This window comes from Bombyx mori, chromosome 22, assembly GCF_030269925.1.
Source record: "Bombyx mori chromosome 22, ASM3026992v2".
Taxonomy (NCBI): Eukaryota; Metazoa; Arthropoda; class Insecta; order Lepidoptera; family Bombycidae; genus Bombyx; species Bombyx mori.
In genome coordinates, this window is record NC_085128.1 from 17,248,313 (window position 1) to 17,264,275 (window position 15,963).

The window sequence follows — 15,963 nt, forward strand, 5'->3', positions numbered from 1 at the left end:
GCCATTACTATACCATATACCTACTATTAGAGTAGAAGTCGTTATTGCCTAAAGGATAAGATGCCCTTGTCCGGTGCGCGATGCGACCGTGCCTGTGCTTAAATCCTGCAGGAAGGTACCAATTTGTTAAGAAAGTTGTAGGTATACGACAAAGGGAAAGATCTTCCACCGAGCGGGTGATATTGCTCGGTAGACAGTCCGTATGTTGTTGTTCGGAACTTGCATATAGGGAAGCTTATCTTGAAAAGATCGTAAGCGAGATTCTAGCATTTGTCAAATATCTTGTGTTGTATGATGGCTGCCGCCACAAAATATTTAACGCATGTTCACGAACGACTTCTATATTTCCATGACGTGGCAGGTGATCCGAAAAACATCAGGAATTGGACAAATAACCCGATTTTTATTGTTTACCGACTTTTGGCGGGAAAGCGAGGAGTGAAGTTGTGTGATTTTTTTCATTTTGTCTATTTAGTGTTTCTTCGAGTTTAAATGTGTAATAACGGTGGTTTATTAACTATTTAGTATCTGTGAAAGTGCACATATGTGGGAAAATGAAAAAAGCTGCAAAGCCGCTGGACGTAGCTTCTCGGGATCCTACAAAAACTCCACTGAAAATGTCTCAGTAAATGACCACCATTTTGCTGGGATTATATTCATCCCATATCATCTCATCTCATTTCATTTAATTTCATCCCAGTTGATTAATGTCACAAATTAATCATCTTCATTTCATTCCATTTCACTTCATGTTATCATTTTTCATAAAAATAAGAATATAAATTAAAATAAGACATTACCTAAAAGGTCTCAGCTACCAGTTCATACAATCCCTTACAAAAATATTATTGTTTACCCTAAACTCTAAAATCGTTTCGGACGAGCTCACGATTTAGGGACGATTATCCCCTACCACCGCTGTCCCGATATCGCCACTAATTTTAGGCTTATGTGTAGGCCGTATAAACGTGCTACATTTTGTTTTTCTGCAGGGTGTTCGCTATCGGCATCGGGACCACGTCGCTGCTAACCCTGTTCACGCCTCCGCTCGCCCACACCAGCACGGCGCTACTCATCGCCGTCAGAGTTATCGAAGGATTCTTCGAGGTGACGATACTCATGTTACTCACTATCTCTTTATTTAAGTTGCCAGCAAAAGGACCCTCTTTATTGACTCTCTCTCTCTCTCTCTCTCTCTCTCTCTCTCTACCCACTTATGTCGTCGTGGCCTAAAGGATAAAACGTCCGGTGCATTCGTGTTGAGCGATGCACCGATGTTCGTATCCCAGGCGAATACCATTTTTTCTAATGAAATACGTATTCAACAAATGTTCACGATTGACTTCCACGGTGAAGGAATAAGATCGTGTAATAAAAATCAAACCTGCAAAATTATAATTTGCGTAATTACTGGTGGTAGAACCTGTTGTGAGTCCGCGCAGGTAGGTACCACCGCCCCGGCTATTTCTGCCGTGAAGCAGTAATGCGTTTCGGTTTGAAGGGTGGGGCAGCCGTTGTAACTACCCATCTAAGCAATATAAAATATATATATATGATATCTGTGTATCTGACGGTGGCAGGGCGTGACGTACCCGTGCATCCACGCGGTGTGGGCGCGCTGGGCGCCGGGCGAGGAGCGCGCGCGGCTGGCCACGCTCGCCTTCAGCGGCAGCTACGCCGGCACCGTGGTGGCCATGCCGCTGTGCTCGCTGCTGGCGCACTACACGGGCTGGCCCGGCATCTTCTACGTCTTCGGTCAGTCTATTTATTTATTTATTGAAGTGAAGAAGTTCTCTAGGATCGTTGTGATTTCAAACTCGATGAAACGAAACGAAAAAATAAGTGTGCCGCGATTGGCTGGCCGAAGCGGCTCCGAGCGGCGCCGACAAATCACGAAGCGCTCCACACGGTCTCGCGTCGTGAGATACTTTTATTTCTATTTAGTTTGTTACCAATAGATGTTGCTGCACGTAAATTCAACAATTCCTGAATCGCGGTGACAAGATGTTACACAGTTAGACGTTTTCGTATTTCTCTTGCTAAATCATACTTACCTGGCGTAGGGATCCCGTGATCATGCAGGCGGTTCCCCAGGGTGAGGCGGCCCTATTGCACTGCGGAGTAGTTAACCCTTACGATTTTTTTTATTTTTTTATAAGTTTCACTTCTACCGTGTGTGACTTGCTTGCACATACACACATATTTTTATTTTATTTGGAAAACAAACAGTACAATACAAACATATAGATGACATTTAAAAAAAATAGCTAAATCAATAACCAAATATGTTTCCACAATCAAAATCACATATACCTAAGTAGAAAGTGAACAGAGAAGAGAAATTTAGAAATTTAAGTTACAAAAAAACGAAACTATAAACACTATAAACACTATAAAACTGTAATACTCATCGGACTAAATCCACTATAAGGCAATGATGTTTCAGGTATACTGGGATTGATTTGGACGACAGTGTGGTGGATAGTTGTGAAGGAGTCCCCGGAGAAGGACCCAAGGATTAGCGCCGCAGAACTCAAGTACATACAGGTCAGTGTCGCTGCACCAGCGTGATCTGCCTATCTAAAAAGACTTTTTAGTTGGAACGCGAGGACCGAACTTGTGTTGTATTTTATTTTCATAATTTAGTGCAGGTCTGACCAGATAACGGCCCGTATGTTTTTATGCGGCCCGCGACGTAGGTTTTAATCAGAAAAATATTTTAGATATAAATAGTTTGGATAAATTTTAGAATTCTATGTCAAAATATATTATTAATATTTGGTATAATTTCTTAAAATCCTCTTTCTTGTAATATTCTTTTTGAACTGTAACTTCTTTAGGATCGTTGTGATTTCAAACTCGATGAAACGAAAAAATAAGTCCATAGAGACACAAACACATAAATGTATAGGATTCAGCCGGCGAGAGAATGAGATAGAACACATTAGACGTGTAGTGTTTTTAATACAGCGCCATCTATAAGATTTTTTAATACCAACGTGTGTATGAAACCTCTTGTAGTGAATTTTATGTAGGATTATACGTGAAGTTAAAATATCAATTCACAGAGGGCGCTACCTCATACTATAAAAGCTGATTTACAATTATATTTACTAATGACAAAATTTTACATATACTTTGACATTTAGGATAATTGTATTTAAATTTTTGAAGGTTTAACTTCTACCACGTATGAATTGCACACATGTTTTTTGTTTTATCCTACCTATGCTAATAGTCTTGAGAGAGTATATCAGCGTTAGCTCGCGAGGCTCAAACCGGAGGTGTTGCTAACACTGGCCCTAGTAAGAGCAGTGCTTCGCAGAATCTACCGGCGAGAAACTCAGTGGGCTGCATTCTCATGACATCATTTTGAAAGTGAAGCAACTTTTACTATTATTAGGGGAATTCCGGAAAGTATTTTGTTTTTGAAAATATATCTTTCTGCGGCCCTCCGGCTTTTGTAGTAAAATCAATAAGCCCGCATAGGTATGTAGTTTAGACAGTCCTGATTTAGCATCTGTCGCGGTGCACAAATGTCGGGAAAATGAAACAAAGCCGTTGGACATGGCTTCTCTTACAAATAAACCATTAATACCACAGTAAATAACCACTATTTTGTTGAGATTCCATCCTGTCTCATCTCGTTCCGTTTAACTTGATGCCAATTGATTAAAGTTTTATATAAATCAAATTAATCTCATTTCGCTCAATATAATTGTTCATATAATAGAATAATGTATCTATTTAATAATTTAAGGCTTTTATGAGCTCAGTGGCAACAATGGCGTCGTAAAAAGCTAATTGCCACACTAAGAACAAAGAAGAACAAGAATGCCTTAAAAGCTGATTTGCGATTTAAGTTAATACATCGGATATTTTTATATTTTAGCTTTTTGAATCCTATCAACTTTTGCATGTACTAACTACAATACCTTATTTAACGCGCACTCTTCGATAAAATATGACACTTAAAAATGATTTTAGTTTTTTTTTATTCTTATGTACTTACTTACATAAAGTTCAACAACTATAAATAAGTTCTTACCATGCAAAAAAGTTTATTTCACAAATATTGGATTGGTGTTTGGGTGGACTCACAATACGCACGTTGCTACCGCCAATATAACTGTTACTGCCACCAAGCAGTAATGCGTTGCGTTGAAGGGTCAGAACAAAGTGGCTCCTGACATACACGTCGCTGTTATCCACACTGCGAGGTGGAGGGATACATAGTATAAAACAAAGTCGCTTTCTCTGTCCCTATATCTGTCTGTCCCTATGTATTCTTAAATCTTTAAAACTATGCAACGGATTTTGATGAGGTTTTTTTAATAGATAAAGTGATTGAAGAGGAAGGTTTATATGTATAATAACATCCATTAAATAGCGGAGAAATCACTAATAAATTACAGTTTCCGAAGCGAAGCGAGGGCGGGTCGCTAGTTTTATCTAATTCAATAAAATAATGGGTGTTCCGTGTGGTTTCAGGAGACTCGAGGCACGACGCTGACTGATGGAGCGAAGCACCCCTGGAAGGCGATGCTGACGTCGGGTCCGGTGTGGGCCATTGTGGTGGCGCACTTCAGCGAGAACTGGGGCTTCTATACTTTACTCACGTTCTTGCCTACGTTCATGAAAGGTTTCTCATTATTTGAGTCACGTCCAAAGTCTAAACAAGCGAGCATTAATTTACTATTTCCTTTTAGATTCATATTCATACATTCGTACGCCATAAGGTCCCACAACCCTCTTCTTCTTAGAGAGTTATTTGTAATTTTAAGCAGCTGGAGTATTTATCGTTAGGTACATGCGTTTTAGAGATCGAAAATTTAGTTGTATTAACCGACCCATACACCCGTCCGGTCATCGTTCTCGTCGAACCCGTCGCTTGCGACGAAGGGCTCGGTGAGTAAATTAATCCATAGATACAGCCCACTGAGTTTATCGCCAGATCTTCTCAGTGGGTCGCGTTTCCGATCCGGTGGTAGATTCTGTGAAGCACGGCTCTTGCTAAGGTTAATGTTAGCAACTCACCTACTTGTTAGGGTTACGCTGACATAGTCTCTCAAGGTTATTAGCCCGCGGCCGTCAACTCGAGTAGACCAGACCAGACGACTGATTGCAGATGTGTACAAGTTCGAGACGTCGGCCACGGGCTGGCTGTCGGCCATCCCGTACCTGGCGATGGCGGCCACGCTGCAGGGCGCCGGACACCTGGCCGACTGCCTGCTGCGCCGCGGCCTGCTGTCCCGGACCAACATACGGAAGCTGTTCAACTGCGGAGCCTTCCTGTCCCAGGTGCGCCCAGCATCCGAGCTACGATACAAACTGTGCCCGGGATGAACTGACCCGTGGAAGGAAGCTCTAGAATGACTTTAGATCGGTTCGATTCCGTTGAAAGTCTTAAACGTTCGTTAAATATACGCTGTCGTATACCACGCGGGAGGTCACCGCGATGAGACGGCGCGGTAGGACAGCACGGGGGGACATAGCGGGTAGTTGTTTTTTTTTATTGCTTAGATGAGTGAACGAGCTCACAGCCCACCTGGTGTTGTTAAGTTGTGTGACTGGAGCCCATAGACATCTACAACGTAAATGCACCACCCAGCTTGAGATATAAGCTCTAAAGTCTCAAGTATAGTTACAACGGCTGCCCTGCCCAACCCTTCGAACCGAAACGCATTACTGCTTCACGGCAGAAATAGGGAGGGCGGTGGTACCTACTCACGCGGACTGATAAGAGGTCCTACCACCAGTATTCGACGTATGATCTATTCAACCCCGAACTGCCCGTTTCTGTGATAAAGGACAATGCCCAAAAGTGGGCCAACTTCATGACAAAACTATTTGTACTTGAAAAACTATGCCTTACTTTTTCATGTTGTTTAGTTTATGTATCAACATTTCTTTCACCCTGGCATTGTTTTACAACAAAATAAATTACTTATTTGATAACATCCCAAAACTGAGTGCCATAGTTTTTAAATTCGCCAATAGACAAAGGGAAAATTAGCCCATACAGCCTTATAGTAAGAAACTTATATGACAAACGAAAGAGTTGTCTGTGACTTGAACAACAAATTAAAAAAATTGCTAATGGTTATAATTCACAGACTTTTTAGTTTATTGTTGTTCAATTCAATATTTATGTATTGTAATAATAATTATTACCTAAAACCATGAATTATTTAATATTTTTAGATATTAATGATTCCATTAGTAAAAATCTCAATGGCCTACCATTACTCTATTCTTATTATATACGATCAGAGAGTTTTGGCAGCAACCCGAGTGAAGCGTCACTTGAAGTTTTATTTTAATGATTTTTTAATAGCTTATTGTGATGTATAATATACAAATTGGGTGTTGTTTTGTGTATTAAATGTCAATAATCGTTGTTCACGATTATTGAGGCATTGGGAATAAAACTGTGGCTAACATAGCAGTGACTGTTTTTTTTTTTCAAGATAAATGGTCTGCGGAAATTCACGCTCACTCAATGTGCTATTCATCAAGTTGACGTCAAAACTCCCAAAAAGCAATAAAAAGAAATACACCGGATTTTTATTAACATAAAAAAAATATAAAAAATATAACTATGACAGACTAGGCTGTATAGGCTGCGCTCTTTGCCTGCTTGTTGGCGAATTTAAAAACAACAACAACAATATCGTTGCCGGCTTCCGGATTTCATTTCATTTTATTATTATCATGAGGATATAATAATAATAAAATGTACGTAAGGGCTTATTTCTAGCAACATTAACCACAATTAACTTATTTAATACTGTAAATAATGATGAGAGCGATTATTGATTTCGAAGAAAACAATTAACAACTTAATTTTAGCTACAGAAAAAAACAGATTTCTCTTAAACCTGGGTGAGAATATAAAAATCGTTTTCTAAATATGAAACGATATTTCTTTGTCTATCAAATTAAGTTAAAATCATCATCACCCGACAACTTTTTTTAGGGGCCCAAACGCCCATAGAAAATGGGCATTGTCCTTTTACAAATCGAATCACCAGAGGTAGCGCGCATTGGAACCCTGCACGGACCGCAAATCTGGTCTGCTAAAAAGCTGTGACGCGGACTGGGTGTGAGGGTGGGGCAGCGGTCGAAGCGCACAGATGACGTCAGCAGCCGCCGCCCCGTGAGCCCTCGGCTCGTGACGTCACGCCAGAATATTCATATTAGTGCTAATATTTGCAGACCGTGTTCATGATAGCGGCGGCCTACTCCACGTCGGTGGTGGGCTGCGTCGTGTGCCTGACTATAGCCGTCGGCCTGGGGGGCTTCGCGTGGTCCGGCTTCAGGTAACGGACTCACTGGACATCACTGGACATCACTGACCATTGCGGGTGAACACAGAGCCCGCGCGGTGCAGCGATGAACTGATGACGTAATGGAACAACGTCATGCTATGATGGAAATACCGTCAAAAATGCATTAGTTTCATTTTTCAAAAACTAACCCAGTGTATAATCTCACGGTTGATGATAAGTGGCTACTGAAACTCGTAGACATGTGATTGTCACCACTAACGTTGAGACATGAAGTCTCAACTGTATTAGAGCGACAGTTCCGCTGCCCAGAGCGGCATTTACTGATGGTAGGACCTCTTATTGGTCCGCGCGGGCAGGTACCACCGCCCTGCCTATTTCTGCCGTGAAGCAGTAATGCGTTTTGGTTTGAAGAGTGGGGCAGCCGTTGTAACTATACTGAGATCTTAGAACTTATATCTCAAGGTGGGTGGCACAATTACGTTGTAGATGGGCTCCAGTAACCACTTAACACCAGGTGGGCTGTGAGCTCGTCCACCCATCTAAGCAATAAAAGAATGCACATAGCGGTTAGCCACGCTCCGTCGCTCTAAGTAACGTGACGTGTGTTCGTTCCCAGCGTGAACCACCTGGACATCGCGCCGCCCCACGCCAGCGTGCTGATGGGCGTCTCCAACACGTTCGCCACGCTGCCCGGGATCGTGAGCCCGCCCCTCGCCGGGAGCATCGTGCTCGACAAGGTACACCCGCACCAATCCGCATCTAGATAATTTTTTTTGCTTAGGTGTTTGGACGATCTCACAGCCCATTTGGTGTTAAGTGGTTACCGGACCCCATAGACAACTACAACGTAAATGCCGCCACCCACATTGGGATATGAGTTCTAAGGTCTCAGTATAGTTACAACGACTGCCCCACCCTTCAAACCGCACTACTGCTGCAGAGATACACTACGGCAGAGATAGGCAGGGTGGTGGTACCTACCCGTGCGGACTCACAGGGGGTCCTACCACCAGTAAACCACTAGTATTTCTATTAATAATGAGCGGTGGACAAGCCGATGATAGCCAGCGCCCGTATAGTAACATCACAGCACCGCGCGCTTTGCAGACCTACGATGTACTGTATTTCTCGCCGGATCGTCTCATTTGGACCCGATTCTGTGGTAGATTCAGCGAAGCCCTGCTCTCACTAGGGCAGATGTCTTTTTTATTGTCTTTTTTGACAGATGAGCACACGGCCCACCTGGTAGAAAGTGATTACCGTCGTCCACGGGACATCAGCAATCCCAGTTTAAAACCTGTTAGCGAGTTCTCTCAGGGTGAAAACCGGAGTCGCTATCCTTTCGGTGAAATCAGTAAAGTCCCGCTATAATGTACAATACTGGCAGCTAGATAGGCAAAGAAAAGCAAACGTACAGTCACAGCGTCGACTGTAATAGTGTATATTCTGCTCTTAGACACATCATGCACTAAATGTTTTACAAAAACAAACAAAACAATATCGCGTATCCGCCGACAGCTCGGGATAATCCTTCAGTTTCATTTTTACTCCCGATGCCTTGTCGCTCTGTGCGCTCCGCCCCGTCACGCCACGTCACGCCACGCCACGTCACGCCACGCCACGCCACACCGCGCCAACGTACACTCTGTTGCAGACGGCGGAGCAATGGCGCGTCGTGTTCTTCATATCGAGCGCGATCTATCTGTTCGGCGCCGTCGTGTACTACATATTCTGCTCGGCCGAGCTGCAGCCCTGGGTGCTGCACGACCAGTCCGACGCCAGCTTCGACACGGACGGCGCCTCCGTCACCACGGCCGGCGGATACGACAACAGGGCCACGGACCACAACTCGGAAATGTAAAAACTACTTTAACTGATAAGCCAGATAGAGATTTGCCGTCTCGTTCACTCGAAACTTTCTGAACTACATACAGCTTTAGTTAGACACGGGTAATTTATTGTAAACAGCTCGAAATACATTATTAAGTAACAATAATCTGTGAAATGGTGATAAATGGACGAGGTGAAGATTCCATCAACCGAGAGAGGGCGCGCGGTGCAAATCTGCCCCCCCACAAATGAACTCAAACCTAGCCTATACTCTTATCAGACAGGCTACGACAAAACTCAACCCGAGCTGCTTACAGTGACCCCGGTCGAGCATAAAGGGAATCGATAGTTTTTAACACCACCTGTGACGTCATACGGGGCTAAAACAAGCTACGGGGACCATCGAGCAATGACGGGTACCTGCTCCATCACGGTGGCTCACGACGGCTATAAACCTATGAACTACACCATATTATTATTATAAAGTCTAAAACGCATAGACCATATTATGACGTCATGCATTGTATTAGGTATCAAAAAAGCGTCAGAACAATTAGATATTGTTCGGCGATTTCAAACAAAAATTGTCAACGGATTATCGATTTAACGCAATTATAATGCCGTATAAATAATTCATAGAATATTTTACGATCGGCCTGTTTATTAGAACGCTAAATAAATAAATAAAATTTAAATCGTTTCAAGTATTGTTTCATGATGCATTTAGGTAATATGGAACAATGTTGACGAGTTATCACGATTGACATTCCGTAGAGCATTGACAGTGTTAATGGTCATCACAAACTTCCTACTTTAATACCTTAGCTATGAAGCAACAGGGTATTGTACTTTGTAAATAAACAATAGCGTAATTAAATAAATGTGATATATTATTTAGATGTAGGGATGCTATCTCCGTGCTTAAAGCGCCTTGCGTTTAGCACTAGCACGGTCCGCGAGCTTTTTAATTTCTCAATCGTGTAAAAGTTAACTAAAATTTCTATAGACTTAGAACAGCGCCCCTAGCGGTAAACGAAGGGAATCTGATCTATCTCTGTATACCAGCGGTCGGGGAACCGGGGTAAATTACCCCAAATGGGGTAAAATGTAATTTTGGGGGGTAAAAATGAAACTTTTGTGGGTAAAAAATATATATTGAAGTGAAACTTCTTTAGAATCGTTAAATTTTTAGTTATTGTTTTCTTTTCAAAATTATCATGGGGGCTATATTATGAAAAATACTAAAAAGAAGCGCTTTCTTTTTTTTTTGTTCTTAGCCATGGGGTAATATAACTTACACAAAAATATTTTGGGGTAATAATTAGAAAACTTCCCCGACCGCTGCTTTATACAAATTCGAGTTAACTTTTACGTGATCGAGAAGTTAAACACACCGGTGACTCGGGTCGCTGACCCCGCCAAGTCTCACCGGACGCGCGACGCGAACGTAGGTACCACCATTTGTACCAATGTTCTAATTGAATATGCAATTTCGAAAAGGGCACATGTCGCATATTTTGACAAATACGTTTTTTCATATACATGTAGTTTTGAGGCCCACCTACACCCATTTTATAATAATTCCAGTAATTTTCAATTGCTAATTAACACTTAAATATATCTCAAAAGTTAATAGGTATTTTAAATTTTACACTGTTTTAGAAAACTAATCAGTTTTTTTTTTCATTTCCAGAACATTTTACATTTTCAGAGATGTGCCCTTTTCGAAATTGCATATTCAATTGTTTCCGAAACATCTCACAAGGGTAGAGAAATTAAATAGAAATTTAAATTTTGTTGAATCTCACATAATTGATTAATCTGTTTTAAGTCTTAAAAAAACAGACAAATTCCGTTTTAAGTTATATAAAAGGAACGTTGGTCCAACAAAAAAAATTGTATAATTTTTGTTAGAAATATTTACAATGTATATTATATAGAAAATGTTTACATTTCGCTTTGACTGCTTTTAATTTGCCGTGTAGGTATAATACAAGTGATAAAAGAATGTATGAGTTATAAGATTTTATGTATTCGATTAAAGATATATTTACACAGAAATGTTTTGATTTCACTAAAACCTGTTTGAGGGAAAGCAATAAATGTATTATAATAGTTAAATCTGACAAAAGATATTACGTATAGTAGGTATATACACAACTACACACATAAAATGTTTAACAGCCAGTGCCATCTATCGGCTAAAAACGAAAATATTTATACCAGAATTGAAAAAGACTAGTTTTCGTTATTATATTATGTACGAGTAGGTACACATTTTACTGGATATTTTACACATTTTTATATTATACTTAGTATTCTTTTTTTATTGCTTAGATGGGTGGACGAGCTCACGGCCCACCTGTTGTTAATTGGTTACTGGAGCCCATAGACATCTACAACGTAAATGTCGCCACCCACCTTGATGGTTTCTAATGTCTCAGTATAGTTACAACGGCTGCCCCACCCTTCAAACCGAAAAACATTACTGCTTCACGGCAGAAATAGATAGTTAAACGCTGTTTTCTTAAAACATTCTCTTAAATTCTTACAAAAATATACTTTGCTTTTAACATCAACTGGAGATTATCCTTTAAGATTAATAGTTTTCGTTATTATATCAAAATAATATCACTCGTGGTGGATTGGGTACCAGTGACAGTGGAAAAATAAAAATTCTAATAGAATCTTTCCGTTTTTTATCGTCACCAGATGATAAGCAAAGTAGCTTGTCAACAGCTATTTAGCACAAGTTTATGGTCTGAAAATAGATTTTCACTTTTAGCCAAAGCAAGCCGTCAAACTTAGGGGTTCTTAGACCACCACTAACAAAGCGAACAGGTCTTTATTGCGTGAACAGACAAGCTCATGCCCCACCTGGTGTTAAGTGTAACGTCCGGCATCCGTCCGGCTCTGGAATGAATCTACTTTCCACGGTGTTTTTGGAGTGTTATAACATGTCTTTCTTCAAAGGAGATTAACAGATGCTCAATGCTTTGATTACTCGACTCAAGATTGCTGACCTCGTCTGGGCGTAGCCTCCTAGGCTACCAGCGAAAAAGTAGGGGAAACAAATTTGCTGACGTCCTTGAACGACGGTAACCAATAACCATTAACCATCAGGCGGGCCGTACTTGTGAAACTACAGGGCAATAAATAAAAAATTTGAAATTTGAAAACATTCGCCGCTTAGTATAAAAAAATGCTCAAAAATGAATTATTAAAAACCACAAGTTTCTGAGATCGATTGAAACACGTATTTCAACATAATATTATTATTTTAGTATTTTAATTTACTTGTAACTATTTTAACATCCGGTAAAGACGGTTAGTCAAGTATTTCGATGGACATTCATCTAAAATAATTATGAAACCTAAATTACTTCTTATATAATAATAAAAAATGTTTCAATATTTTATAACTTTCAACTACTAGACGTATCAACATAAACGAAAGATATAATTAAACGGAAGAAAAATTGTTTCAAATTTGAGATCGTATTCTTTTGTCGTTTATTTCCTTTTAAATTGAAAAATAAAAATATTAATAAAGTATTATAATATAACTTTTAAAATATGTAATTAATTAAACGAATATTAAAATTATTTATAATACGAAAAACTAACAAACAGGCATCAACTAATTGAAATGGTTGTCTACGTCACAGCCGGAGAGTCGGTACTTGTTTTATGAATTTTGTCGGCAAATATAAAGGGTGCCGACACTTTGACTCGCCGACTTTTCGTCGCGCACTTCGAACGAGAATACTGCACAAAACACTTTCAAACGACGTTGAGTTTGTTGGCGACTGAGATATAAAAACTGCAATGGAACCTACGAAAAACTTGACACGGAAACTCTTGGACCTGATGCAGGAGACAGGGTATCCACTGGTGCAGCACAATGGGCAAAGAAGGTACGGGCCACCTCCAGACTGGGTGGGACCACCGCCTCAAAAAGGCTGTGAAGTATTCATAGGGAATTTACCTAGAGAGATCTTCGAGGATGAACTGGTCCCGATATTCGCCACAGTCGGTAAAATCTACGAGATGCGCCTGATGATGGATTTTTCGGGCTCGAACCGAGGTTACGCATTTGTAACTTATACCTCTCGATCGGAAGCCTACCGCGCTACAAGGGAGTTAAATCACCATGAAATTCGACCAGGGAAACACATTGGCGTCGTGAAATCTGTAGACAACTGTCGGCTCTTTGTGGGGAACATACCGAAAACCAAGTCTAAAGAGGAAGTCTATGAAGAGCTGTCTAACCGCGTTACGGGCATTGTCGATGTGATTTTGTACAAAAACGCCTACGACAGGAAACTGAACAGAGGATTTGCTTTTGTGGAGTTCACATCGCACCGCGCGGCTGCTATGGCGCGGCGCGCGCTCATCCCGGGTTGCGTTAAGCTCTGGAATGAAGATGTGATGGTGGACTGGGCTGAACCGGAACCAGACATTGACGATGAACAGATGAAAACTGTAAGTACGAGTTTAAAGTTTACTAAGCGATTTCGATATTTATTGTATGCCAGGCTGTTACCCCGAGACTGTTTATTTCGTTTATAAATAAATAGTAATCCGATAAGTGCTCCGCTGTGGTCTGCGATTCTTTTGTTTATGACTTAGTTTCCAATTGTTTACATCGTGCTGAAGTGCCTGTAACCTTTCGTGTTCCAGGTTAAAGTATTGTACGTACGTAATTTTCTTATAAAAACGACTCCGGACGCGATTCAGTCAGTGTTTGAAGCTGCCATTAACGCAAAAATACAACGGATCAAAAAAATTTATGACTACGCGTTCATTCATTTCTATGAGCGTGAGCATGCAGAACTAGCAATGAGGCTGCTTCAGAATTCTGAAATTGATGGTAGCAATATCGAAATAAGATGGGCGAAACCTGTAGTGCGAGAGCTCTACCGTATTCAAAAATTGAACAAAGGCAATGCGAAATTCAATAATACTTTGGACTTCTCCCAAACGCTCTTACTTTATAAACAGCATTTGGAGAAGAAAGAATATGCGAAGTCATTGAAAGAAGACGAAGGGATTGGCTCTGCGTGTGCAGGATCAGTCTGTGGCTCTCCAACTGAAGTAAAGCCTCCAGAGTACAAAAGGATGGACACTCGGTATCCACTAGCTCCTGCCAAGCTAGATTCTATGTGCAAGAGGTTTGTGATTCTGAAAGTTAATCTTCTACTGTCTCCACCTTATCCCATTGGGTAGGGTCGGCAGTCTATTTTTCTATCCATTCTCCTCCATAAGCTGTTGTCTCAAAATTCGCTCCTCTTTCTCACATTTTCATTCGCACACTCCATCAATGTCTTCAACCTCTTCCCCCTTTACCTTGCACTACCATTTCTATACGTCTCCTAGTCACATGCATCTCATCTCTACGTGATAGATGACCATACCACTCCAAATAAAATTCTGAAAATAGTTCTGAAACTCAATGCTGAGGTGGATTAGGTAACTGTAACATCTGTGCTGATAGATGAGTAGCTGTCATTTTGTATCTAATAACCACACTGCATGCCTTTTTTTCAATAGATTCTACTATAAAAAAAATCTTTCAGATACATGTGGGCCCCGCCATCTTATGAATACCAAAAGCACATTGATGTAGGGGGTACTGAAGTTTGGATTGCGAAGGTAGAATTGCCATATGTGGGACTGCCGTTGCTGACAGTGCCACGCTGTGTTGGACCACTGGTGACGAGAGCTTGTGTCTCTATGCAGCAAGCACAGATAGAGGCTGCTGAAGCTGCATTACATACAATTAAGGTATTTACAGATTTGGTTGTACCAACATAATGTACACGTAATATTTTATGCAGCAAAGAAAGACTTGGAACATTTTGAAATTCATCTACATTGCATAAACTTGAGAGCACTGGTATGCAGCTGCTAGAACCCATATTATTCAGTATAAATGCCACATCCACAAGCTATCCTACCCTTCAAATTGGAACAACTATTGTCTCCTAGTGAGGTAGTCAGTGACTGTTAATTTTCACCATAATACTTCAGAAGCTTTAGTGTTATTACTTTCTGCTCCATAGGTTCTCCGAGCTGACGTCATTCAGCGCTCTACCATGACTGCAGTGCAACATGTTTATCCATCCATGTTGCCTCAAATGCCAAACTGTGTGCCGTACCCTGCTGTCTACCCAAGTCAGCCTCCAACGATTCCAGTAACACTCCCTACCCTCTGGCGAGCTGTTTGAACCTAGATTTACTTTATTGGTATAGTAATACTGAAATTTGTGTCTTATTCATTTGCAATGAGTCCTAAATTTCCTTGTAGGATTAGTCAGTGTAACATGTTATGTGAATGAGTTTTATTGACGAAAACTCATAACATAGTAGGTGATGGTGAAGTTTCTACATAACTTCATGACATTTAACATTTTCTTGCTTTTATGACATTTTACTGTTGTTTTAAGTTGAATATGGTTACTTTACTTGACTATATGTTTATTGGTTTAATCATTTGTGCTAGTGCAGCAGACTGGTACAACAGTGGATGTTTAAATTTTATTAACTTGATGGTTAATATAAGTTGAATATCTGTCCAGTGGGTTGATCAGTCTGTTGTGCTGGAGTGATTTGTTAAGATTAAGCGTAACAGCTTCTCTGTAATGACTACTTGTATATCTCTTGATAGCTGTCGGGTATTATTTACTTTGTAAAGCCGACCTGTCAGTGCTTCCTTGTGCTTATACAGAGGTATATTCAGAGCGAAAGCACTGATTTTTTTTATTTTGTTCTGTTATAATATGTATGACACTTATTAATAAAGCTGTTAATGAGAGAATTTTGTTTAAACTGATTTATT

At 40.6% G+C, this 15,963-nt stretch overlaps 2 protein-coding genes across 5 annotated transcripts in view; both read left to right on the plus strand.

Annotated features, from left to right (window-relative positions):
- LOC101741241 (sialin) overlaps nucleotides 1-11,183 on the plus strand; it is a 70,286-nt gene extending 59,103 nt beyond the window's left edge. For all 3 annotated transcript variants that reach the window (XM_021346740.3, XM_004924229.5, XM_012688781.4), the window contains 8 exons: nucleotides 993-1,107; nucleotides 1,581-1,755; nucleotides 2,447-2,547; nucleotides 4,492-4,642; nucleotides 5,129-5,301; nucleotides 7,219-7,322; nucleotides 7,909-8,029; nucleotides 8,947-11,183. In XM_021346740.3, coding sequence (XP_021202415.1) covers nucleotides 993-1,107; nucleotides 1,581-1,755; nucleotides 2,447-2,547; nucleotides 4,492-4,642; nucleotides 5,129-5,301; nucleotides 7,219-7,322; nucleotides 7,909-8,029; nucleotides 8,947-9,153 — 1,147 coding nt within the window. In that variant the 3' untranslated portion in view covers nucleotides 9,154-11,183. The remainder of the gene's footprint in view (nucleotides 1-992; nucleotides 1,108-1,580; nucleotides 1,756-2,446; nucleotides 2,548-4,491; nucleotides 4,643-5,128; nucleotides 5,302-7,218; nucleotides 7,323-7,908; nucleotides 8,030-8,946) is intronic.
- Nucleotides 11,184-11,202: 19 nt separating this feature from the next.
- Nucleotides 11,203-15,942, plus strand: LOC101735779 (probable RNA-binding protein 46). 2 transcript variants are annotated; one of them, XM_004924273.5, is made up of 4 exons: nucleotides 11,203-13,607; nucleotides 13,806-14,296; nucleotides 14,702-14,909; nucleotides 15,188-15,942. In XM_004924273.5, the coding sequence occupies exons 1-4, from the start codon at nucleotides 12,951-12,953 to the stop codon at nucleotides 15,350-15,352; spliced, it is 1,521 nt and encodes a 506-aa protein (XP_004924330.3). In that variant the 5' UTR covers nucleotides 11,203-12,950; the 3' UTR covers nucleotides 15,353-15,942. The 2 variants fall into 2 exon arrangements, with proteins under 2 accessions (XP_004924330.3, XP_021202411.1); XM_021346736.3 differs by having other exon boundaries at nucleotides 14,127-14,296.
- Nucleotides 15,943-15,963: the final 21 nt, after the last annotated feature.

Coding starts and splice junctions, on each gene's coding strand:
- LOC101735779 (XM_004924273.5), top strand. CDS start 12,951: ATGGAACCTACGAAAAACTTGACACGGAAACTCTTGGACCTGATGCAG. Junction 14,297..14,701: donor CTAGATTCTATGTGCAAGAG/GTTTGTGATTCT, acceptor AAAATCTTTCAG/ATACATGTGGGCCCCGCCAT. Junction 14,910..15,187: donor CTGCATTACATACAATTAAG/GTATTTACAGAT, acceptor TCTGCTCCATAG/GTTCTCCGAGCTGACGTCAT.